At 43.0% G+C, this 27428-nt stretch overlaps 1 protein-coding gene across 1 annotated transcript in view; it reads right to left on the bottom strand.

Moving 5' to 3' along the window:
• The window catches only part of FSTL4 (follistatin like 4), a 180419-nt gene extending 154338 nt beyond the window's left edge, over window positions 1–26081 (bottom strand). The window contains 4 exon segments of the mRNA XM_042826438.1: window positions 14615–14648; window positions 25602–25737; window positions 25827–26021; window positions 26023–26081. Coding sequence (XP_042682372.1) covers window positions 14615–14648; window positions 25602–25737; window positions 25827–26021; window positions 26023–26081 — 424 coding nt within the window.
• Between the last annotated feature and the right edge of the window lie 1347 nt (window positions 26082–27428).

Genomic DNA, 27428 nt, shown 5'->3' with positions numbered 1-27428 from the left:
TAATGGAATACAAAACTGAAGAGATCATGCAGGTGTCAGCTGTAGAGCACTGCAATACCACAGTATTAAGTGTATTTAAGGGAGGCGCTACAAAACATCAGCATAGCAGCTACCTTGGGCTGTTAAAATGTTTCCAACTCCTTTTTAAGGAAGGTAAGCGCAGACTTAGCAATCTCATCTCCCTGCAAAGCACAGCCTTCCACAGAGAGGGTTGTGTGAAGCCATCACGCAGTTGTGTATCACAACATGGTACAGCAGAAAGTCATCTGAGGCCGGCCATGTCACAGAAACGTCCATCAAAAATAATTCAGCACAGCAAACAGAGAAGTCAGACTGACTTTGACAGCTGAGCTCTCCTCTGACGACACTCCACCTCCAGCACATTTGGTGCCATTCACCCCCACGTGGGAATTGCTGCTGGGAGGGTGCAAAGCAATACAAATCAGACAGGAGGTGCTGCTCCTGGAAGCACTGCTGAGCACTGAATTTCATCCACTTCTCTTTTGCACGCACCCTTGCTCCAAAAGAGGCTCTGTAACACAACCACCACAAAGGCTGCCTCTCAAACTTGGCTCAAGCAATGCCACAAACCAGGCACTTAATAATTATTCATTGCACACCACAGCATCCTTTTGTATGTTCTGCATGATCTCTCTAGCCGTCAATGAGATGGGGGACCAAGTAGCTAAAGGCCAAATTTGCAAACACAGCCAGGTGCACTGCTCCCAGCAGAGCCATAGCAGGGTGAGCCTGGCAGCAAGAAGAACATGGAAAGGAAAGGCTCCACAAGCAGGTCTGGCCCAAAGCAATGCAGTGGTGACAGGCAGGAGACCCTGCTTTTTGGGGCAGGTCAGTATATCTGTGCAGAAGTGAGGGTTTAATGCCCTGCACCCAAAGCACACTGCAGTCTTCCAGTGTTAAAAGGAGACCCCAACAACTGCTGCAGCATGCCAATGCTAAAATGCCCTGGGTATCCCTTTAGATTTGCTCTGACAAGTACACCTAAGGATGTCAAGTTCTTTTGCAACATTCAGAGTTCAACAGGAAAACCACCTGCTCTGAAAACGTACGTGGGAGAAATAGTAGCACCAATAAGCATTAGCAGCTGCCCGGTAAATAACTTCCCCAGCAAGCAAATCCATCTGTTCAGCTCTTGGTCTGCAGTCCCTGCCTCACCTTCATGAATGACTAATTTGATTTTAAAAGATTCAGATCAGCAAGGCAGACCAGACCCAGGGCTTTCTTCTTTCACAGCGCTAGGGTCTTCTTCTTCTTCAAAACAATTCTCTTGCTCATCCATTCTAATTGCCATATGACAGAAACTGCCTCTCTTCCTGACCCTCCTGCGCCTCCTGTTGGGTTTTCCTTCCCAGCATCAAGTAGGCTCTCATGCAGCCTTTTCATTCTGCTGCTTTTCTTTCAAAGAGGATCTGATTCAACTTGCCCTTAGCCAGTAAATTTATTTCCAGATAAGAGAGCCTGAGAGCTCTATCCACAAAGACTTGAAGAATTGTTTTTCGCTGCCTGCCTGCACGTGATGCAACATTGCAGTGCTAGCCTGGCAGGAACCAGTACTACTGAAGGGCTGAGATTTGCAGGAAACCAAGCACAGCCAAGGGCAGACAGCTCTGCTCCACACACCATCAGCCCAGCTCACCCCCAGCCTCCTCCAGCATCACTGCTGTATACGTGAGACCAGAAATAAACAGCCTCATTTTTAGTTTTCATTAGGCTCCCAAAACCTAATGCCTCCCTGTAATTTTACACTGAATAATCAGGCAACATCAGAAACACTTGTAGACAAAAGGTGGAACTGCACTGTGGAGAGGGGCTCTGCTGGGTGAAGGACAGGAGCTCAGCAAACCACTGTCCCTGCCCAGTCCCTGAGCCCAGGTCTCCAACCTGTGTGTATTTTTAACAGCTTACTGTGGCTGACTCATTGTCATCTCCTGAACCCAGACAGAGCACTGTTGCCTTCTACTGCAGTGTATTGCTGGCACACATGCACACAGTTTCACTAACAGCTTTATTTTAAGGGTACCAAAATACTTTCTCCACCCCACGCAACGTTACTAAGTTTATTTGGTGTTATCCTCACTTTCTACATGAGAAAGAGAAAGGTTACTTGCTGTAATGGAGATAATACAGAGGCTTTTAGGACAAAAAGGCCATATTCAATACAAATTCAATACAAAACTCTGAAATTCATTCAAAAGCATGCACGCAGCCAACAAAGATACAAGAAATTCCTATTAATTCCTACTATTCTCAGAATTGCATGAATAGAAGTTGAATTATTTCAGAAGCTCAGGCTCAGCTAGAGGTATTAGGCTCCTCCAAGCACTCAAGATGCATTTCAGGGTCTCCAACTCAATGAAGACTGAGGGATATGGGTTAGCTGTAACATAAACCCAGTGCATCCATGTATTCAGCATAAACAGTGCTAATACAGGATAAAGCATCACAGCACCAGAGTGACAGAGGTATCAGTACCTCCTTGCTGCTGTCTCCTGTTTTTCCTCTTACAACTTGTATCAGATCAATGGATATTACTTTGCCTTTAAACTTGCCTCACTGAAATCATGACAAAGGCACAGAACAGCAACCGAATGAGGTTTGCACACAGAAAGCAAAGCGTACCAAATCACTCAGACTAATATAGCTCCAGGAATCAATAGGAGTATTTTTAACCACTCTCATAAATCTCTGCTCTGCTTCTGCTACTGGAAGTACCAGAATAGATGGAGTCTCTCAGGCATCAACGGAGTCAGATCTGCAGCACCTGGGTGTCCTTCTGCAAAAGCCTTTGAAAGAGGCACCACGACTCCCTGACAGACACAGTGTGCCAGGGGCACAGCTCACAGGCTCAGTGCACCAGTCATTCAATCTTAAAAGAAACAACAACAACAACGGACTAGCCAAAAATGACAGAAAAGGCACCAACCGCAGAGAAAAACACTAAAAGCTACACTACAGTTTTGGAGGATAATCTGCAACTTAATCTTGCCTTTCTTCCTTCTTTAACGTATGCACACTGTTATTTGAAGCTTATCAGAGTCGTTGAGATGGGATCAGCAAGGAGCGCAGAATGCCCCAGCAAGCAGCCACGAGCTGCTATGTATTAAGGCTGAATGCTAACCAGGACCTGAAGGATTTGCTACTGCCCTGCAAGGGAGAGGCACATCATGGCTATGAGGTTACAGAGGATTGACGTTTTGCTAGTGTTATGAAGTTAAATATTACAGTTAGTTTTAAGTAGATTTTTATCTTGGAAATCACATCAGCTTTGGTGATGTTCACATCCCAGTAAGCCATGTTGTCCTGTGTCCCACCACCACAGAACACCCCTAAAGCCTTGGCTGCCAGGTCAGAGTACATATAAACACAAAATACAAATACATACACATTTAAAAGTCCTCCACGTAGCTGGCATCACATTAAATATTCTCTGTCAAAACTGTCATTTTGTTTTTGGCCAAAAAAGAAAGATTAGAAGTAACTCAGACAAAGGAGATAAAGAAGGGAGACCTGAAGGCCATTTTTATCTTAATAGCTGGAAAACACACAATTAGATTTTGACAGCAAGTAAAGAAAGCAAAATGTTTTTACAGTAACACAAATCAGCAAATTCCATTCAAGAATAAAGAGCTGCAATCCAATATCTGACAATTGCCATTAAAGTCTAAACCTGACAGACTACTCCTGCACTCAGATCCTTCTGCCATATGGAATGCCTCGAGGGAGATGGATGGCGCCCCTGGTGACATCAGGAAGCTTCCAGAAGTTAAAAGGAAATATTGCCAAAGGTGATATTTGTGGAGAACAACTCATTTATCTTCATAGCAGCATTTGTAGCAATAATTAATGAGAAATTTGCCTCACTACAGATACAGTGAATTACAGAATCACAGCATCATCAAGGTTGGAAAAGACCTCCAAGACCATCCTGTCCAACCATCCACCTACCATCAGTATTTCCCCCCTAACACATCTTCCCTTCGTACAACATCCAAACATTTCTCGAATGCCTCCATGAACACTGACTCAACCACCTCCCCAGGCAGCCCATTCCACTGACTGACCACTCTTTACTTCTTTTTCCTTTCCCCAAATATCCAACCCAAACCTACCTGGTGTGACTTGAGGCCATTCCCTCCAGTCTTACTGCTGTGTTTAGCTTTTATGTTTAGCTTCATTTTTGTATGAAGCACCAAAATCTAAACCCATCTCTTCTCATTGGAAATTAATTTAAAAAAATTGAACTTCTTTGTATTTAAGTCAGCACGGGTCTCAGCTTTAAAAACTAATAGTTCTATTAATTCTACCTTATTCTTGCTCACAAGGAGCTTAGCTACAAGCTGCAGCAGCTATAAGGTAACTTCACAAATTACACATTGCTGAGGAGATTTTGCTTGTGCAAAGAAAGAGTTAAGATCTCAATTAAGTGCAATGCAGTTCCCAGTGACAGAGGGCAGGGACAATAATGGTGTCCCATCAGTGCTGCCTCCCCCTGGAACGCCATGCCACTGCTGCCCAGCTTCCCTCCCTCCCCTCTGCTCTCTGCTCTAAATCAATCTCCTGAAAGGAGCAATATTGTTGTGTTGACAGAAATCCTGTTATCCCATGGGAATTCCTCTGAAAAAAAAAAATACCAATAGGTTCAGCTTAAAGGAAGTTTGAAGTTTATTGCTGCAAAACCACAAAAGTGAAATGGAAGCTCTGAAAAGGGAGAGAGCCATCATTAGAGTGCTGAGACAATATTGGTTTATCTAAACAAAAGAAAATAAGTTGGGTAATTTTAATGCTTCCCCCTGCGTTCTTTTTGTTAAACGAATACAACAAAATGTCTTTCTGTTATGTCATTCATTCTATTAATTGTGATACCTGCAGGAGCTGAAAATAATGCTTCAGGCTTTCTAAATGAACGGGGAAAAAAGACACCATGGCAAAAGTCCATGTTGGGGCACACATTCAACAAGGACAGCACGCAGAGCTGCTCTCGCAGCAAGACCAGACTCTTCCCCTCTGGTGAACAAGCATCTCCTGAAATAATCATAGAGCTCCTGCCTGCTGGATGGGAGAGGGGTGAGGAAGAAGGCATGGGACTTTAATTACTGCTTCTGTTTTAAAATACTAGAGGTGCACAGTTAGAGATGTCTGGAAGATGACAGGGTCATCTAAGCAGCTGCAGTGCAGCTCAGCTCTGATAAACATGCCCTGATGAGCACACTTCCTTTGAAGAGTGAATTATAGCCCCTGATACACAGATCAGCAAGGATTTTTTCTGATGTTGCTACTTGCATCAGGTGAACATTAAAAAGTGGTAAAGATCTGTTTTTAGAAGTACTGCATTCTGAAAGAAATCTTTTTAAAGCTCACCCTGAGCTGGATCAGCTCCCCAGCACTTCCACACTCTCCAGAGATACTTTAGGACATTCCAATGGCAACTGCAACCTCAGACTTAAGGAAATGCTCGCTTAGCAAAGCCTCTAGTCCAGGTGACCTGTTTCGAATACATTTAGAGATGCTGCCCCAAATACAAACCTTCAAGCTTTGTGGGGGCGTTTATTCTACTTTCAAATAGGAAGTAGGGGACTTCCTGATTTCCACATTCCTTTACCACTGTCTTCATATTAAACTTTCCTCTAAAATGGTGCTTAGTACTGAGAGCAGTCAGGGCTTCAGGGATAGCTCAAGGTACCTGCATGCCTTTCATTGTGCCCCATGCTGGGAATAGCAGCAAGGAGTGGCTTGGCAGTGGTTTTGAGACCAGCAGACCACTATGAACATTTTGCAGCCCATGATGGCAGCTTAACCTGTCGCAGTGGCAGAAGCAGCTATAGAGACATAGAGCATTTCTGTACAGTTGCACAGTAAGGACAGTGTAGTCCATTTAGTGTTTCCCCTGTGTCACTCAATTTATTGCTGAACTTCCCTCGTAGTTGAGGTGCTGCTCAAATCCCCCCTCCTGCATGCTGGTTACATCCCATCAATATCTACCCCTGCTATGGGCACAGGAATACCCAGCTCACATACCTGGCAGCACAGCTGAGCTAACTGCAACAATCCCATCCTTTATGAACTGTTGTTTCTCTATACAAACATACCTGGCAATGGATCATCCCTCACTGACACGGATGCCAACAGAGTCAGACTTGCTGATAACAGCTGCACAGGGCTGCCTCCAATTTCTGGCTTCATTCACTCTATTTCCAGAGAATAAAGTTTGCCATACAGTTGATTTTGCTAAACGTGGTTGATGAACTTATTTAATGGGATATAAGGAAGAGTTAAAATCTAAACCTAGGACTGATGTAATTTAAGAAAAATAATTCTAGAAAAAATAAGTCAGTGAAAAGAAAGACTATGGAAAACAAAACAGGAAACTTACAAAGGATAATGAAAGATCCACTTTAAGTAGCTCTGAGAAAAAGTGAGTTTAAATCATACAAATATGTAAAACAAATTCATAGGATAGGCAGCTTACATCACAGACTTTCAATGGCAGCAGGAAAACAAATAGATGAAGGGTCACTGCATACTATTGCCACTTGCTTTGTGGTTGCAGCGAGAAGCTAAATTGAAATCTTGTAAGAAGTGACATTTTGAAAAACTTCCAATCCTGCAGATAGAGAACAGGGCACTTTTTTCCTTGTTGCACTTTTTATTCTCCAAGCAGGAGCATAACTTCAAGCTATTATCTGCTGGCTGCACAAGGTGCGTTTCAGCTGTGGTCTTTCTACCAACTATTCCATACAGCAAACTACAGCTACAGACACTGATAACCCAGCAGAGCTGAACCTATAGGCTGAATAAAATTAGAAAAGAGGCTGCAGCTTATCCCTTCTGAAGGAACAGGCTCTGAAATCTATAGGTCCTATAGGTCCAGAATCACTTTTCACACAGATTTCATGCTGGTGGAATATGTAGCTTGATTTCTGAAGCATCCAGTGGTTTTCTATGTAACCAGAAGGACAGCTGGGCTGGGATTCAGTTCTCCTGAATGCCATACCCTAGGGGCAGACCGAAGTCAGAAGGAAGACACATTTTTTAACCACACCAAAACTGAGAGGTTAAAAGGAGCGATCTGAGGACAAAGCACCTCTGAGAGGCAAGGGTGAAAAAAGGGAGGAGAAGGGGCTGGGATGTGAGGACCACAGTCCCACTTTCCAAATGAAATGAAGCCTGCCCCTCATACCTCATCCCACAGAGGAAGCGGCTCTCAGTGGTTATAATGCCTTACAGTTGTATGCAAAACAACAAACTGCTCTCATATTCTCCTACAGATCTCATCAAACAGCAAACAAGCAGTATGGCATAGATAAATAACTACTGCCTTGTGACAAACAAGGAAATATTTATGGAAGGCTATTAAACCTTGATTACTTGTCTCAGAGACTGGAGCAGACTCAGAATCACCAATCAGCTCTGCTGGCAAAATACATATTTACAAATGCTTTAACATTCAGAGTTTACCCAATGGACCAAAATGGCTTATTCATTCTATTCTAGCTCTACTTTGGTCTACCAAATACAGTAAATGTGCTGTTAGGTGCACAATGAAAACCCTTTTAGAAAAGTAACTGCACCACGTTATGCACACAACTTCTTTTCCAAACACCAAGAACAACTGGAACATTTTACAGACTCATAAATTTCCTATTAAAAATATACTGGCATACTAATCACCGAGCTGAAACCTGGCTTGGAAACGTGCAGTCTGAAAGAAACACTCACCAACACAACAGAGCCCCCTGAGAACACATTCATTGGGTGTTTCCTACAGCAGCACCCAAGGACTTAGCTACAGTACCAGCCAGCCTGGCCCTGGGTTTGGTGAGAATTTGACACAGTGGAACACACTGTGTCAAATTGGACACACAGGTATGTACTGCAAATGCCACCAATGGTCACCTTGTAGTCACTGCCCTGACAGAGTCCAGCAGCACCAGGAGGCAATGGAAGGGCAGCATGAGCACTCCCTGCTTCAGCTGGGCTAACCAGGAATGCTTGGCACACCACTGCCATCACAGACAAAGGCCACAGCCACCTGGTTATGGCTGCTTGAACTGAGAGAGCATGAAGGGGGCAATTTCTGTCTTCATTTATCTCATCTTTGGGCAGCAAGTTGAAGCCCTGGAACATTAGCTTAATTGTTCTGCCTTGTGATAAAAGCTCAGTTTAGGAAGAAATGGCATGCTGATACCTAATAAGTCTAACTGAAAATATACTGTGCTCTTGCACATTAAGTGGCCTAGCAGCATATTTCAAATCATGACTTAAATTCATTGAGACCAGAAGCAATCCTGGACATTGGGCTTTCTGACTGTAAGTCTGCAGTCTGCTATTTCGCTGGTTTGAGACACAGTGAATAAAAAGACTTGAATATTTACATGCTACACTCTGCTGCCTTTACTAGAAACACCTGCTCATTATTCTTTAACCCTCACAAAACAGTTTATTGTATTGTGGTCTGGCAACTCGAGGTTTCCAGCAAATATGCACCTTTCAACATTGTTTGCAAGCCCTCTCAATAGGAGAGAGGCTTCCACATCGTGCACTGGGCTGTGAAACAACTGTATTTGACTTCAGTGATTTACCAGCAGCCCTGTCTAACAGGGGAGGGCTGGGAACAGAGATCAGGGAATGCAACTGCAATCCACAAAAAGGGCAGGAAGGAGGATCCAGAGAATTACAGGCTGTCAGTCTGACCTCAGTACCAAGGAAGATTATAGAGCAGATCATTTCAATTGTCCTCTCTGTGCTGTGGGATGACAATTGAGTGATCAGCTGCAGACAGCACAGGGTTATGAAAGGCACATCCTGCCTGGCTTACCTGGTCTCCTTCTATGACAAGATGACCTTCTTAGTAAATGAGGGAAAGGATGGAGATGCTGTTTACCTGGTTTTTAGTGAAGCATTTGACGCTGTTTCGGCATTCTCCCAGTTCTCCCACACTCTGACTGTGGCTTGGACAGGTGCACAGGTTGCTAAATGAAACAGTGTGCCAGACTCAGAGACAGAAAGGTTAGGGAGTTTTTTTAAACATGCAGAGAAGAGGGTGACAACATCAAAGGAACTGGAAAACAGGAGTTAGAAAGGAACGATTGCTGAAATTGGGCTACCTGAAGCCAGGTCACAACAAGGAAGCTGCCAGTCTTTTTCATGTGACAAGTGGTCGGAAAAGGTTACAGCTTTAGGTAGCACCAGAGGAAGTCTAGATTGGATATTAAGAAGAATTTCTTCATAAGGAGAGTGATCAAGCTCTGGAAGGGGGCTCAGTTTTGTTCAGAACGTTGATGGTGTTTGCATCCACTCATCCTTGCTCAGAGCCCCATGCATGTGTGCATAGTGCCAACAGCTACAATAAGGCAGTATGGGACCACTCATATCACTGATTATTAACTACTGTGGCTAACACCAACAAATGAGTCAACTATTTTGGGTCCTTCTCCCTCCACATGGTTGCACTCTGTTAATTCACATCACCTACAGCCATAAAATATAACGAATTATAATCAAAGACTGATGCTGACATATGTGGGAGTGAAGAACTTTGTCCAACCTCTGATCCCACTTTGGGTTAGTCTGCCTCCACAGGAACATGCCAACTTGATACATACATAGCATACACACAAAGGTATATAGATTTGTGTAGTACCTTCAAATCTAGATGTCATTTGAATTACCTGACAGCCAAGATCTTTTGGAGCACAGCTATTGATTTCCAGGAGATTTGACCAGGACATAAGGAACAGAGATTTCTTGGACTCCAGCAGTAGGAAGAGAACAATAGGATGGGAAATTAATAGGTGATTTACTATAAAAGAAATTACAGCCGACTGCTTCACTGTGCCCCTGAAGGGGCTGAGGGGAGAAATTTGCTGCTCCTGACAAGTTTTGAGAGCCTTTCGTCTTCCGTGGATAGGTGGAAATTTGCAATGTGCAAAAGGAAAGGATGAAGCCAATAGGATCTCTAAAGGGCATTTCTGTTTCATAACCATGACTCAGTTTTTCATCTAGGGCAAAAGTGGCAAATCATGAAGTTTTCCTTAAGCTGTTGGCAGGATCCTCCACCACTGCTAAACTGATGCACTTTCAATAAAACTTCTGCGTTTTCTGTTCTGTAGTCTTCATGGTAACCAGTAATTCACTGCAGCAATGATGATTCCATACCATTAAATATATAAAAATACATACAAGACTTTCACGATACTGAGCTTGTGACTACTTCAAAGAAAAGGCTTCAACCTTTTAATGCTGAAAAGATAACCAAAGTTCAGGTCTTTATGGTAGTTAGATGTCATCTGTTTGAATAAGCCTGGAGTTACATCTCATTTAAGATTATATGGACAAACAGAGTGGAAGCAATCTGCTTGAACATTTCTTGGCTGAATGCTTTAAAAAGCATCTTTTGACACTAATTTGTTGAATGGATGATTGTGAGCAACATAAAAACAAATTAAAAGTTTTACGTGTTTGGACTAGATCCTCAGCTAGTAAAAAGAGAGAGAGGTCCATTAAATTCAGCATGGCTTTGCTTGTTTGTGTCTGGAGATCTAGCTCTCTGCTTAGTGACTACCCACACATATGGTCATACAGTTCTAGTCTGCATACAACTTATTCTGGGTACTGAGCACCCTTTAGCCCTGCACTGCCAAAAGCAGTAGGAGCATTTGTCAGCTCCAGAAGTTACAGAATTAGACCTTATGTGGTTAATTATTCAGGAAAACCACCAGATGCCCCTTTTCCACATCTAATTCTGTGCATTCAGTAGAAGTACACGCCTTTTATACAAGTTATTTTCATCTTTAACACGAACCAACGAGTATCATATGTTCATTTCTACTCCTTACACAGTGCAATCTCTATCTTCAAAATTAAGTCCAGCCACTGTAAAGCCAAATGCTCACAGGTAAACCCTTTGGAGTTTGGTCTGGCACTTCTGCTTTGCTATGAATTTCTTAGCCTCCCAGTTTTCTGCTGAATGCTCTTCTCACTTTCACTAAACACACGCATCATCCACTGGCCAGCATGAACTGCAGCTTTCCTTTCAACCCCTGCTCTTGCCCTGTTGTGCCCCACCAGTCCTCCTGCACCTTATCACTATCCTCAGCAACTGATATGAAAATACAGGTTATTAACATTTTTACTCAATTTCCCTTTCTTGAACGCTACAGGAAACCAGCAATAATGCAAACATCTGACATCAGAGACATCCACAGCTGGACAGAAGGACAGATCACACCCCCACTCACCTCCCAGCGCAAGGAGCTCATCTGTTCAGCATACACTCAGAGTGCCAGAAGGTACTGAGATGAGAATAATTCAGAAAGCAAGAATTTTGAGGCAATACTGCATCTTTACTGCAAGAACTGTATGGAGGCACAGTTGTGTGGATGTACAGAGTAAGTAATTAGCAAGTATTTAGATAGAAAATGTGAGAAGGCTGGACAGTGTGGAAAAGCCTGCCTGCTCTAACTTGCTCCCCAACTTGAATTTATAAGAGCAAGAAAATGGTATTCAAATCCTGTGCTTATTAACCACATGCTGGGTTTTGTTTTTCTCTTTAAAGAAGGCATCACAAAATCCTGTATCTCATGTCATGTTCTTTTTTCCATTATAGGAATATAATGCAGATGCAAACTGCACCGGGTTGTGTCTGAGAGCAAAATTTCAACTCGATGGGATTAAATGGGAAGTACAAAAATATTGTTGCAGCTTCTAATCAGCAACCAGAACGAGTTTCTTCAGTTCACAGAGCATTTTTAGTTTCAAAGGATAATAACCAAACACCAGCTCGACATCCCAGGAACAAAACAGATCTGCCAGCTCTGCCGCTTTAATTCAGAATGAAATCAGTCTTCATACATCACAGAGGAAGGTGTTTGCCAGCTGCAGCCAGGGAGGCATCTCCCCTCCATATCACAGCAATTAAAAGTTCATCTAATTATATTTGATCCTGTGCCAACAGAAGCCAGATGAAGCCATTCATCGATTGTAATGGGCTTTGGAGCTGCCTCAAAATTTCTCCAGCATATGCAGTCCTGACTCTGGAAACCAAAAGCATCCCAGTTTAAATAGGCTTATCCACAGCTGAAAAAAAGAAGTGTTTTCACATCTTTCTTCCATCTAATAAATACAACCCTATAGTCCAGGCAGAACTGACCATCAAATGCCTATTAAATGGACTATTTGTTGAAAGAAATAAGTACAGTCAGTGTTTACCCACAGACCATTTGACAGCAACCAAGGCTTTGTTTCCTTTGAAAGAAGGAAACTCCTTCAATCTAAAGAAATCAAGCCTTTAGCCCAAAAGGAAAAACATCTGAGAAGTGTAAGCCAGGCCTGCCCCCCACTTCAGCAAAAACGTTTAAAAGTGCCCTTGCACAATTCCACAATCACTACATAAAAGCAATAATAAATGTAATAAATAGAATATGCTTGCTACAGCTCTTATTTGAGGTGACTTCTGTTTGATATTCTTGAGTTTCATTTTTTCAGCTTTCAACCACAAAGCCAAATATTCCCCCAGGCATGGGGGACGACATTTACAACATCCACCTTCTCCAAGAAGAAACATTCAAACCTCTTGTGATCTTCTTTAGTTTCCTCAAGTGAAAAGAATTCACAACAAGTAATTCAACAATTACTACTCTAAAGAAAAAAGCCTCAATTTTAAAAATCAGATCACATAATATAACAAAATTTGTAATAGATTGTGTGCATTTTTATTTTTATTTTTAAACACTCCTGTTTTTTCTAGGCCTAAGTATGCCTGTTCTGCAAACATTGAGTGCTCATCAGGCTCCTGAAGGAGACTTGTTGGGTTGTTGTACAGGAACTACTGAGGACTGACTGCAGAGATGACGATCCTTAATCATTGCTGAGAAACCCCCAGGCAGCTCAGCAAACCCACCAGCTTTACTGGCCAGTGTCTACTTACCATGTTGGTATTTTCTTCCTGAATTCCAAGGAGTCTGCAGTCCTTCAGACACCTCATTTCTGAGACCACACCAAAGGGAGATTTCTTGGCTACCACTCTTGCCTCCACTCCCCTCCTCACCTCTAAGCCTCCTGACAGATAACTCCTTCAGCAGAAACACACTCAATACAATAAGCTTTTGTTCCAATCTCAAGAAGTGTTTTCTGTTCAGAGACTGCTACATTAAGCCCTCCAAACAGAAATCAAGCCTTGCCCACTCTGTCAAGACAAAAAAAAAAAAATCCACCTGAGCCTGGAAATTCTGTGTTTAGAGCCACTGAACTAAAATCCAATCACTGCTCGCAAGGAGCATTTTCAAAGCACCTGCACGACCCATAAACTCAGTATTACATTCAAAAATTATTTGAATTCGTAGGTGTTCTGGATACTTTCAATGGTAAGTAGACTTTGGAGACCCAAATCACATCTCAACTCAGACTTGTGGTGCTTTCACAAAATTTTGTTCATTAAATCCTTCTTTCCACCAGAGCAAGGCTGGACTCGGTCTGTACATCAGTAATGAGCTGCACCACACACTCCACAGTTAGATAAATGCCTCCACATCCAGGAAGCAAAGCTGTTTCTCTACATCTTAGATCCACTTCAACAACCCAAAAGCCCTCCTCAGATTGAGGCTGACCAAAGTCTGATAAAACGGAATTTCCTCATTAGAAAAGTGATAGAAAATCATCTGGCAGAAGTTTGGTCAAACATACATGTGCCAAAAAAACTGAGCTAACAAAATTTCTTCTACAGCAACAGCTATGATTTAAATTGGTCAAGTCCCTCTCCTGTCTCAGCCTCACTGGGCTGCACAGCCTTGGCCTGGAGAGCCACGACCACCTTGAAAAACACAAGAAATCCAATCATTGCCCAGATGACAAGTTACACTTGTACCTGGCCTTTCCTTCTATACAATGAAACAGTGCTAGTTACAAACTCTTTCTGATACACAGGATGCCCAAAGCAATAGTAGCAGCCACTGAATAAAAACAGGGAAAGCATTGGTTTGTTTAACAGCAGAGTGCCTCCCACTTCACATTACACCAACAGAGATGACACAAAACTGCATGAAAACTTTCAGAAAACTTCTCCAAAACAAAATCAAAACCAAGTAACCATAAGGAGCTCTTTGATGGGCAACTTAGGCAGCTGCCAGGAACCACCAATGAGCTGCTCACAGCAACAAGCAACCAGTTACTAACACCAATGCAGAAGAGTATGCAGGAGCAGGACCTGAGCTCAGGGCACCAGCAAATTCATGTTCAACATTATTGCACTGTGGGGAGGGGGATTTGAAGCACATAAATGCACTGAAAGCCTTGTTCAAGCCTTTTTTCCACCCCTGAAGTGCTCCCAGGGTCAGAGTTCAGATCCTCTGCCAGCACTCCAACTTGGACTTGCATCCCCAAGACTGTCATTTAATTCTGTGCAGGAAGAAAAACTTTGCATTTAAAAAAAAAAATCTACAAGTCACTACTTTAAAAATCTGTCAGGCAAGTGCTAGGAGGCAGCCTTTGAAATCTGGCAGCAGTACATCCTTTCAAATGTGTAAACTCATGTTTGTTTTAAGAAGTCACTGCAAGAATACTCAACACCAACAAGCAGATTGAAAGAAAACTTCCCTACCTTTTCTTCTTGTGACTTCAAACCTTCCGGATACCTATAAGGAAAAAGAGAATAGTTTGTGGTTTTTTGAAAAGTACAAGAATTGTTCAAAGGCAGCAAGAACAGAAATCCCTAAAAACATCAGTCACTGTCACAGAGAGGCATCCGTGAAGCTCTACGCAGTAGCTGAGTAATTGCAAATAAACATTTAGGTTTGTTCACAAATATTTTGGTAGATTAATACATCACCTGAAGCGATTCATCATTCTGCAGTAGGTTACATGACAGAGCACAACTTCTTACCCAAAATTGATTTCTTTTTCATTTGTTAGAAGGTTTTATTATTTTTATTAATATACTAAGAATTTGGGATCAAGGAGGAAGGAAGATTTAGAAATTTTCAGCAGGACCTGTCTCAAATACCTGAATAATCTCAAAATAACCAGGGTACTTGTGCTCACTTCAGTATTTGCATAGCTACATCTGCTCTGTTTCTTGCAAAGCATCCCTACTACCTCCCACTGTACACCTTTTAGAGACATACACTGCTTAAAGTCCCACTGGGTACTGCACTCCCAACAACTTACCTACCCATTCTAATGGTGATACTCCAAGGTAATAAATATTTAATTTCAAGTGGGAAAGCTATTTACAGATTAATTACAAATGCTCTCGATTTCTACCATTCAAATTATGCCTTGTATCCAGTATTGAATACAGTGGGGTCAGAGGCCATCCTTCCCACAACCTGCTCTGTGTCATATCAACCTGGCCACTGCTTGCTCATACAGGATCAGCACCCTGGGCACGATCCTATAGCTGGAAGATCCCAAAGATGTTCAGGTGGACGCCAGCACAGTTTCTATCAAAGGAGCTGGGGACTCATCAGATGGCAGCACTGGTGCCAGCAGCTGCTTCCCACCCAGCCCCATGCTGGCACCCAGGGCTGCCCTTGCTGCATTAGATGAACCTTCACTAACAGCTCACCTTCTGATAATCTGCTTCCCTTTCTTAAAAGCTGTTTTCCTATCCACATCCCCCACAGCACAGAGGGAACAGCAGCAAGCTTTCTGCCCTTGCACTAAGCACTCATTAAGCAGTCTTTTAGTCTTGTGGATATGCTTTATTTAACTTCATTTCACCCCCCTTAGTGTTCATCGCTGTCGGATGTTTATCTGAGAATGAAATAAAAAGGTGTTTTCTTTCCTCCTTTTGATAAGAAAATAACACACACAGCCTTCCCAGCCACCTGAGCCTTCTGACCCACCTGATGCTTATTATGGTTTTTATTTCAGCTTTATTTGCGCTTACAAATAACTCCCTGCAGACCATGCTTAGACAAAGGGAAGTAAAACAGTTTAGCATGTCATGAAATCCATCTACTTGCTGCCACAGGAGCACACAGTGAGAAGAAAAAGCTTTTCTAAACGACAGAAGGTAGAAATAAGCAGAAGCAAAGCAAGCTCATGGAGTAACAGCAGCACCTGCTCTGCTAATTCCTGCAGGCCTTGCATCCCCAAACCTGGAGGCACCAGACAGGATCACATCAACGTGAGCAGTTTCACAACCTGCACTACGTGGCTGCAGCTGTTTCCAGCCCTTTCTGTCCTGTCACCCCAGGCTTTCCAGCAGTGATATCGGGGCTCCCAGCCAGGCCTGGTCCTCACTGCAGGCTGAGGATGAAGCCCATCATGCTCCTGGGCCATGCCTGCTCCATCCAGAGACAAACTGCAGCTCATCCATCATCACCATTGGTACGCACACCACAGAGGGAGATTCTCTCCCCTGCAAGGGACGTACACCTTGAAAACAAAGTTCTCACCAAAAAGATCATCAGAAAGGCAGAAAGAGGCTCTTGGAACCCTCTGCGCTAACAGAGGGAGATAAACAATAAAGAAAGAGTATTTGCTTATAAAAACATTTATTCCTTATTCCCCATAGGATTCTACCTCAGTGATCTTGAGAAATATGTGAAATGGCAGTCAGGATTAGTACAGACTTCAAAGCATTTATCCTCTTTAGGCAGCAAAGCTCCGAGCTGTGTAGGCAGTTACACTCCAGGGACCTCTCAAAGCTTTTCAAAATATTAGTTTGAGAGGTGGGGCACAGGATGAAAAAATCCAGACACAGCCTGGTATCATTAAGCCCGTGTACATGTAATATATGTAAAAGGGAAGAGTACTTTTAAAGTTCCTCTGGAGTCCCTCGCTGCAACAAGCTGCTTGAATTCTCTGCAGTTCAAAGGCTCAGAAACAGTAGAACTAATTACAACTATTATATTGATCAAAAGAGAAAAAAGACAACCATGCACTACTAAAAATTCAAGTGTCAACTCTCTTGTATTAAATACCCTTTTGGTATTTCCATGAAAGAGCTGTAGAAAAAAAAAAAAAAAACCAAAGGTTGGTCTTCAAAGTTCCCCTTCTTTCACACTGCTTCCCTTTATAATAATAAGCCCTAATGAATGCAAACTACGAAAAAAAAAAAAAAAAAAACAACACAACCAAACCAGACAGTATACAGAGGAAAATCTTGATGGCAATTCAACAGGAGAACATGAGGTCATGCCGCAAAGCATCGCTTTGTTACCTGGGAGAATATCAGTGCCTGGGACACTCTCTTTCACAGAGAAAAGGCCAATAGTACTGAAAGCAGGAAGTATTGCAGAAATGTAGACAGGAGCTGAGAAAGGGAAAAAAAAAATACCCGACAGCTGTGATAGGACTGCAGTGGCCACAGAAAGGCATCAGCTCCAGGTACAAACAACTCAGTCCCCCCAAGTAAAGTGGAGCTACAGCAAGGACTTGTTTTTTCTTAGACTTCCTAAGCCTCATTATTTCATTTTTATAGCACAGAGAATAAGAAACGATGCTAATTTCCCTCCTCGAGGGTCTGCTGAACAAGGCGACCTTTCTATTAATGATCTTACACACTAAGACACACTGCTGCTACGGCTGGCCACAGGCACAGCACCGTGACGCACGCTGTGACGGCAGCAATCCTCACAAAAAGGAGCAGCCTCCCCTTCTTTGAAGTGTCAGATGCTGTTCTCCAGTGAGAATCACACAAGTTTTAATAACATTAGCAGAGAACCAAACCGTTTTGATAAAATGCCATTAAAGTTCTCAGATGCATTGCCTGAGGAACGCTGTTCTGCAGAAGACATAAAGCAGATGGTTATATATTAGACTTATTTCACAGCCACCTTTTGATGACTGCAAATTTCTTTAACTAAAAATCTAGTTTTACCAGAGCATAGATCATAAGTCTTCAGTGGAAAAAAGAAAAATCATCCCTTCTATAAAACATCACAAAAACTGTAGCATTCATGCCTCAGAGCAGTTTTATTTGTCGAGGCTCAATTTCGGCACCTATTTCCTTCCTTTTAAAGTCAGTTAATGGAATGCAGAACAAAAGGCCCCTCTGCTCTGTATGTGAAGTGCCTAATCATTGTTTATGTGGAAATCAATGTAGTATGTTTGCTGCAGCATTGCTTTTCACAAGACAACTACCTACTGGAAAACTGCTCTCTGAAAGACTAACCAAACCAGCATCTACAAATCAGAGCAGTTGCAGTGTCATTAAGTACAATTATTAATTCTATCTAGGTAGATGGAACAAGGAAAAAGAGCAACAGTTCACTGCCTTCTATTACAGCTTCACTCTCCCAGTAGCTGCCGTGTGGAAATGTTACACACGTCCATGCATGACACTCATGCAATTTAATGACTTTTTTGCACAGTCTTTTTCTGCTTTTGTAGAAGGGGAATGATGGTCTTTTTGAAGACAACATTGAGATGTCCTGCCAAGACATAATAGCCAGTTTGCATTACAGGCCCCTGATTAATGCTAAATCATGGGCACACAGGGTACTTCTGGAATAAGAATCACATTTCATTCAGGACAAACATGGGGAGGTAGAAAAGATTTGTACAGAGTTAACTGCAACTACACATAGGGAATGCATAATGTAACACACTGCTTGGTGGCTGAGGAGCCAGAAATGGATTTACTGGCAGTCATTAGTGATGGAAATAAGGCGGAGTGCAGAACAAGGCTCCCCATCCTGAAGCACTGCTGAAAAGCACGCAGAGTCCAGCACTCTCAGGAATTACATTAAGTAACAGCACTTCATACTCTGTTTCTAACTGATGTGCAATGTACGTTCATAATCCATAAACCTTCTGTAACTGTTCTTGTTTTTTGTCCCCGCACATCCACATGCACTCCCATGAAAATCCTGGCATTCTGATTTGAAGAGAAGAGTGAGAACACTGCAACATTAGTAATTAAACAGTCACAATTACACCTGAAATCAGGAAAGACAATCTCCTGTCTGCTTTCCTTCAACTGAAACCAGAATAACACTTCTCAACCCCCCCCACACACGACAAGCAGCAAAGCAATAGCCCAGAACAATATTTTAAGGAGTGAATCTTTACCATACAGCGCCTTTGTACTTCTGCTTCTTTCCTTCATTGCCTCCCTTTCACACCACTATTTAGATATTTGTAAGTGGTTGTGCATTTGCTATTCTCATCACTCAAGCATGTGTCTAACATGCACCAAGTTTGGCACCAAACAGATACAAACAGCCCTTTAAGGGGCAGCTTACATCAATTCAAAGGATCATTTTGCAGCGTTTTCAGTCTTGTCCTTTAATACTGATGTTTATTTCATCACTAGATGACGAAATATCCTAGTTAATAAGGTTATTTACTTAAAATAACTATAAGCAAATGCAAGGGGACTCTGCCAAAGCTGACTAATGCAGTGTGTGGAAGAGATGCAAAAGAATAGGTAACATTTCAGATCCATGGTCCTGCTATTGCTGGACTGTAGCAATCCTCTTACTAAGTACTTACGACAGGACTGCAGTGCTTGCACTTAGATAAAGCAAATTCAGCACGTGCAGCTGCACTCGTGCTGGGTCCATCACAAAGTTAGACATTACGTCTGCACACACCAAGTCTCCAGGGAAGTGCTCCCAGGATCAGCCTAACTGCTGTACAATTTCCAAATTTGCAGCCCTAACTCATTCAGCAAATTAATAAAAAAGGAGCTGTTCTATTAGCAGAATGATATGGCAGGGATCATTTCCCCCCCTTCAGAGCATGTTTTTCCTTACATCAAGTAGGGAAGTCAAGAAAATTGCACTGACACCTAATGCAGGGTGGGTGAGCCACTGTACGTATGGGCTGCAGCACATGCAGCTGTTATGACAAATATGCAGCTTGCTTTAACCATCAGGATGTCATGTTTACAGTCACAAACAATATACTTTATTTGTAAAGAACAATGCTAATAAGAATTATCCACCTCACTTTTTTTTTTGTCCAGGCACCAGAGAAAAAAAGAAATCACATTACAGTTTAGAGAAAGCTTGGAATTGATGCAGAAGTTGGAAATTTAGATTTACCCTATCTGGTAAAAAAGAGAGAATCTTTAATGTGCCACATCCCACGTTATCATCTGCTCATGCATATGGTCACCAGTTGAGATAATGACTGCCTCTGATTTTACTCACTATTTCTGGACTTCAGATTAGAATCTCAGGTAGAGCTTCATAAATTTCCACACTGGAAGCTCACAGGAAGCCCATTTCAGGAATTCCGAGTACGCAGATGTATCCTTTCTAATACAAAAAGCCAAGAACTGCCCTGCTTGATGCTAAGAAGTACTGTAAGTCACGCTGCCTTCCCTTAAAAGCCACTGCTATAGACTTTTGTGAATGGAAGACACACTACATTTGGGAAAAAATGACCATTTTATTTTCAGGTTAATTAACTTCTGAAGAGAATATCAGAAAACACAGCCCTCCAGCACACCATGCCCAAGTGAAAAATCACCTCAGACTTCTTTTTCCCCCCAATTTGCCAAATAAGTTTTACTCTGATGTTATTCTCTGCTTCAGGCATATTTCAGCATTTCCCCACCTAGATACAATTTTTCACAGTTGCTTAACTGTGACATTAGAAATCAATGCAAATTTGATTCCTGCTGGTCAGTCTGTGCCACCGCTCAGCAGAGCCAGGTGCCCCCATCCTCACAGTCCCACCGTTCCTCAAGAGGCAGCATTCACACCCAACCCAACCCAACTCCAGATGAAGGACCCTAACGTGTATCCAAGCACCATGAAAATATTCCACAGTACTCTCAACTGCGGATATGCGGATACCCAGGGCACAGAAGAAAAGCTTTTCATCTCCAAAGGGATAATGCACCAGTTTAGATTTGGAATGGTCTACAAGCAGCAGTTGCGGCTTGTTAGAGATGCCCGTAACAGGGAGTGGGTTATCAGTGAACAACTGAGTGATACAAAAATAAATGTAGGTTTTGTTTGTCTCCCTTCACCTTCATTAATGTTTAGAGGAGGGACAGGCTGGAGCCCAGCACAGATTTTAATTCAGCTGTTTCTTTCCTTCTGAAAACCTTTTCCTTTCTGAAAACTGACTTACAGGCAGGAAGAGCACACACACACAGAATACATTACCAATAATAATTCCTAAAATAAATACCAGGACATTAGATCTTCAACTGCATATAAAACTGATACACTGCGCCTGTCTTACTCCAAGCTCATGCTCTGAAATTATGCCTCTATTTGAATTATAAGCAAAAGCTTTTATCCAAAGCCTTTGCAGTTTTGTACGTTACTTCCCAAAGAGCTCCCTTCCCAGTCAGATTCAGAAATAAAACTTTGCTGAGGGAAAGAGCACAAAACCATCCCCATCACTCCCCTGCTGCTCAGATTAAGCAGCTGCAGTCTTCAGCTGCAGCATTAAGTGAAACAACATGCAAGAACCTGCAGGTGATTAGAAGTTCCAGGAGTAACTGATGCTCCTGGAGAAGCACAGTTCAGTCTGTGCGTGGGCACAGGGATGGCTCACCCTGTGCAGGAGGTTTGGCACCACTCAGCTGGCTGCAGTCACAGTGCAGGTGAAGGTGACATTTATTATGTGCAGATTGTAAGTGGTTTGGGTGCTGTGCAAGTAATAAGTAACGAGCAAGTCAAACAACAGATAATCTACACAGCCAAAAGCTTCCAGATGCCAATAAGAAAACTGTAACACCTTAAAAAAGAACTTGTTTTCAACAGCCATTAGCATAAAAATAAGTAAGACTTGGCACAGCTACACACGATGCTTTGAGGCTGATTATATAATTAAAGGCATAAGGTGACAATCGTAGGCAAAAATGATCAAGGAACCCAAGCCTGAATGAGATTATTTCTACAAAATCGGAACAGCTCTGGTTCAGTGGCCCAAAGAGGCAAAATGCCCAATGCCCACCAACCTGCACTGTGACCTGGGAGCTATCAGTAACATCCAAATATCACCGTTAGACCAGCAACAGCACAGGGTTATTCTCAACTTTCACACTATCCAGCTGCTACCAAATATGCCAGGCTACCTGCCAGCTGCACCCTGCAAAACATGATAATACAAGGTTTAATGGAAGGTGCAGCACTGTGCCAGCATATTTGTGTTCCCTTCAGCGGGTGGAATCCTGCTGATGACCTGCAGCAGTGCTCTGATGAAGCACCAGCTGAGAACTGTGCCTTCCTTTCTCATAGGAGAAACTTGCCCCAGGAAACATGGCAAGCAGCCTGGCTTCAGCACAGACAGAAAAGCAGCCTCATACTGACTGCAACAGAGGGAAAATATGAATGTTAAATAAGATACTTTGGTACAGCGCCCCAATAGCTGGAAAAAAAATCAGTTACTGTGACCTCAGAGCACTGACTCACAAAACTGCATTTCTGAGAGCTCCTTCCCACATAAGAAGGGAACAGATCTCAGAACACCCCATACTTTGCCTCAGAGGCACCTCAGAGCCCTTCCAGGACTGCACAGAGCAGTCCATGAAGTGTGGCCACCTCTAATCACAGAATCGTAGAATGGCCTCGGATGAAAAGGATCCTTTAGTTTCAACCCCCCCCTTCTGTGTGCAGAGTCACCAGCCACTGATCAACCTCAGCACAAAAACAACTTTGCTGAATGCAGAGCAAAGCCTTTTCCATAAGTCTCACCCCAGAGCTGAGCAGCTCTATATATTCAGGAGTTTCGACACGTACTCTGCTCAGAAGGACTTGGTTCCTGATGGCTCACCCCAGAAAGCTGCAGATGCCAGCTGCACAATGCTCCATGTGCAGCAGCCAGGAGCTGTAGAAGTGTTGGAGCAGCCTGCAGAAGGAGCCTGAGAAGGTTCACAGTGCAAAAGCAACAGCATCATCCTCCAGAATTAACGCGGACCAGGCAAGCTGATGCTTTTCAGTGCAGTACTAACACCATCCTTTTTAATTAGGTTTCCTATTTTAGTTCATTATATACCCAAGGAAGTTCAGACTGCCTCCACATGTTTATTGCTATTCCAATCAAGACTAAAAATATTTCAGAAAACAAATCTCTTCTCAGGAACAGCCATAAATCTGAGAGGTGGAAGGCTGAGCATCAGGGAAACATCAGTGCAGTGCTGGAAAGTTAATTTCTCATGCAGAAGGGCTGTATATTGCAGTCTGTGGCCTCAAGACTTATTTTTCCCTTTATAAATGCAAAGCACAACTGCAATAATTTCACAACAGACCATGAAGAAATCGATTTGGCAATCTGAACATAAATTAAGTAATGTTTTTGATTCAGGAAACTTGTTGTGATCTACATAGGAACAAGTATTAGTGAAGGTCAGCGACCCACGGCCAAGCGTTTGCTTTGATGAAGTTTGTAGGCATTTCAGATCAGAGCACACTCCAAATTATTTCACCTGTAAGTTAACCCTTTATGTATTCCTAAAGCAATTTCAGAATCACTGGGAGCTTTTCCATTTGTGATTCAACGTTTTAAACGCGTGTTAATGGAATTACACATTAATCAGCAGCCACGTATTTGGTAACTAACAAACATTCCTAATGAATAAAGAGCAGCATGGCAGGATGGCACAGACTGCAGCCTCTGAGCTGCCAGATGCCACGGGTCCCATGGATAAACAGGCACCACCAGGCAGCACAGGAGATGAACTCCCATCTGATCAAAGCCAATATCACTAGAAAAAGATCAAACTGTTTTGTTACAAAACGTATGAAGACTAAAGTTCCTGAAAGATAACGAATGCATTTTGAGAGAAAACAGCAGTTCTCAATTTCACTGCCCTACCTTAAAGCTGCATTCAGTATTCAGATTCATTTCGGACTTGCACCATAACAGCATCATTTTTTGGAACAAGCTTTCCGTGCAGTTAATTTATTAAAAAACCTGAATTCTGACACCCCTTGAAGCTATTTCAACTGCATCCTTTGTACATTAAAAGTTTTAATATTCACACCTGCTATCAATTCTGTACAAATCGGAACAAATACATTTCCAGCTTAGATCCTTTCACCTCAAGCAACATCAAGTAATTGGTGCAATAACTTCACGGTTTTTAGAGCAAGATCAAATGAATGAGTGCCTTTCATGTCTTGTAATAGTTCTACAGTTTATATTAAAAAAATCATTTGAGTAATGAATTTAATTATTCAGGGTAACAGTTTCAAAAGTCGTAACAAACATGCATTAGTGAGGAATGACTTCATTCTGAGATGCAAAAACACGTCAAAAACTTATTTTTCTTTAATAAGAGGGCAAAAGTGATCTCAGGCAATACAGAAACATGCTTAACATCACAGTGCCTGCATATGGTGACTCCAGATAGCAGCAAAACACAAGGGGAGAGGAGGGGAACCATTTCCTTCACTTTTGCAGAACAGAGGAGGGACACCTCAAGGGAAAAACACCTGTGGCAGAACTCAGAATTGCACAACATTCAACTCCATTCAAAGGATTGTCAGGCCTGCTAAACAGTAAAAAGCATCTTTTCCACTGCCTTAAGCTGCTGCACTGAAATTAAGCACACAAACACAGGTATTTGTAGTTGGGAGTCAGCCAGAAGAAATGGGATTCTCCAAGTAGAACAAAAAATCCTGAGACTTAAATAGATCTGAGTGCTGCAGGACTCCATCACAGGCTCATCGTTACCTTGGCGCTGACTGCCAGCACACAAGTGTTTGAGGCAACAAAATACCCAAGTGTTCTTCCTCTTGCTTCCCCACCAGATCCCACTTCCAACCATTTGAGCAATCATTTAGCAAACCTACAGTAATCAGAAACTCATTAAATAATTAAAATTTTTCCAGCATTCATTGTTTTATTCTTATGAAAATCATATTTCTGGAGCTTTACGGCTCTGCTGTCTCGCCTCTGTTTCAGCCAAGTGAGAATCTGAGCAGAAAGATCACACTGCAAATTCTGGTGAGGACAGCCTACGTGGGACACGTTACAGAGCAGGGAGCAGACTCCTAACCAGCATCACCACGAGGAAAGTCAACAGGGTCACCTTCAGCACAGAGTGGGTTCAGCTGCTACACCACCACCACAAACTCAGGGCTTGAATGCTGCTGAGCATCACCACGCTGCATTGATGCACCCACCTCCCCTTTCAGGCCATGCATTCAGGTCCCCTTATGCTTGAATCAACATCACTGTTGCTCATTAAGGCCACACCACCACCTCGGTATGTTCCTGATGGCTCTGTGCTTTGCAGCAGGGATCCTGTGGCCTTTTAAGCTTGCTGGTCCCCTCAGAACTACGCATGCCTCAGTTTCCCTTGGGCTAAGCAGGGAAAGGACTTCTTCAGGTTTCACCTGAAGTCTCAGTGACCCAAACAGATCCAGGTCAGAGTTCGCTCCTTAAATTAGCTCAATTGTCCCAATGCCCCAGGACAGAGCATACCATGAAGCCTTTGGGGGCTGAGACCACATCTCCACTACAACCGGGTGCACAATTTTACTCTCAGACCTACAGCTTCTCATACTTCATGGCCTCTACACAATCACTGCTTCTCATCTGACCTCCTCAGCGTGTGCTTTGTACAAATACACAGATATAAGCCCCCACTTGTTCTGTCTTCACAGTACAGAAAACCTGAGAACAGCACAAACACAGGAGCTGCAGCAGCAGCCGATCTGCCGTACCTCTTGGTGCAGCCTCCCCAGGTCTGAGAGCGGCCGTCTGCTCCCATCCAAGTCCATCCATCCCCTTGTGAACGACAGGAAAGCCCCAAGCAAAACGAGAGACAACGGAAAATTTCTCGACTTCATCATTTCACGTCTGTTGAAAACAAGAGAACAGTCATGAAACAGGCTCAAAATAAAACCCAGCTCAGATTCAAGGAAGTGGCAGGAGCCAACAGAGCCCACCTCCGCTTGGTAACTGCTGGCGGGGCTTTGCAGACTCCCATGGCACATTCAGTGAGACACAGCCTTCCTATTCTGCACCCATCAGTGTGCAGGCAATGAATTCCCATATGGCAACAGCTTTGTGAGCTATTTCCCCACAGGGCATGCTGCTCCCAGCCTGCTCCTGCACAACCCCTGCGAACTGGAGCACTGGGATTTCCAAACCTGTAATGAGCAGCAAACCATACCAAACAAGGTGATGCGACTAAAAATCATTATTCCTCTCACATTCAGAGGATGATGCTGCCCCGGGCAGAGGCTGCGCTCAGAGCTGCAGGGCCAGCCAGCAGCCTGGGCTCCAGCTGGCACCCAGGAGCTGCCAAGCCTCTCCCAGATGACAGCACCTTGCCAGTGGTCCCTGACCCCACCAAAACCTGAGATCCACAACAATTCTGTACCAAAAAGGTCCGATATGTTACTCCCACCCCTCATCCATGTCAGCCTCTCCTGAGGCTGCGATTTCTCTGCTCATCCTGCTCTCTGGCAGGGAATTAGAAGATGTGAAAAGTGGCTTTTAAAGTGAGCTTGTATTTTTTTTTTTTTTTAGTTCAGAAGAATACAAATGCAAGCTACTCATAGGGTTGCCAGGTGAAACTGCTGCATGTTTGCTTATGTGCATAACCCTGAGCTAATGCCTGGAAGAGCTGCCAAGAGCATCCCAAGGCGCAGGCAGCTCCAGAACAGCTCAGCCAGTTCTTTACTTCTCATAAAGAAAATACCAAAGGAGTCCTCACCCTAGTTCCATTTCCACAGGAGCTGAGGGAAGCTTTGACCTTTCACAGCATCTGCTAACACAGACCATAATGAAGCATAATGACCACTTAATGAAGCAGGAGATGGCATTTCAATAGCATGCAAGTGACAGGCTGCTGCTTGGTTTGAGCAATATGCATTAACAAGACATGTTACCTGCTAATGGCAAAATTAAGCCCAGCTGTATTAAGTCACCGTGACATACCTTGCCTTGACAGAGCTCATTTTACAGCTCTTTCATACCGTGCATTTGCTGCAGGGTATATCCAAGGCTTGGCGCATCGCTATTAATTTTGGAGCCGTGACCATTCACACCAATGCTGCCTCGGTCTGTTTGCTGCCCAAATACACTGCCAACAACGCCAGCACAGCCAGCAGTCACTGCATACCACTCACCCATGCAGTTAAGGCATCGCTTTTCCTCAGCGCTAATGTAAACACCCTGAATTGAGAGCACTCAGGATGAAATCAAAATTTATTAGCCTTTCTAAATTCCAATTAGAAGCCTCAGATGTAATGTTACTGAGGCTACAAATAAATGTTTAATAAACCAAAGTCACTATATCAATAAGCTACAAGTACATTGTTACATTATGGATTGCTCTTACAGAGCAGTACTATTTCTCACGTTTTACAGAGGTATTTGGTATTCTCTGTTGATAGCATCACAGCAAATACTCTCACTTTGCAGTTCTGGAGACCTCTCATTCGTATGCTGCTTGAAATCCCAGTCCTAGAGCAAAACAGAGAGCTGGCTACTTTCATGTGTATTTAGTAAACAACTGCTGGAAAACACGACGATGCTTGGAT

Source organism: Centrocercus urophasianus, unplaced genomic scaffold (genome assembly GCF_019232065.1).
Source record: "Centrocercus urophasianus isolate 14NV4802_14NV808 unplaced genomic scaffold, USGS_Curo_1.0 seq_26, whole genome shotgun sequence".
NCBI classification, from domain to species: Eukaryota; Metazoa; Chordata; class Aves; order Galliformes; family Phasianidae; genus Centrocercus; species Centrocercus urophasianus.
This window is presented reverse-complemented; position numbering and strand designations above follow the sequence as displayed.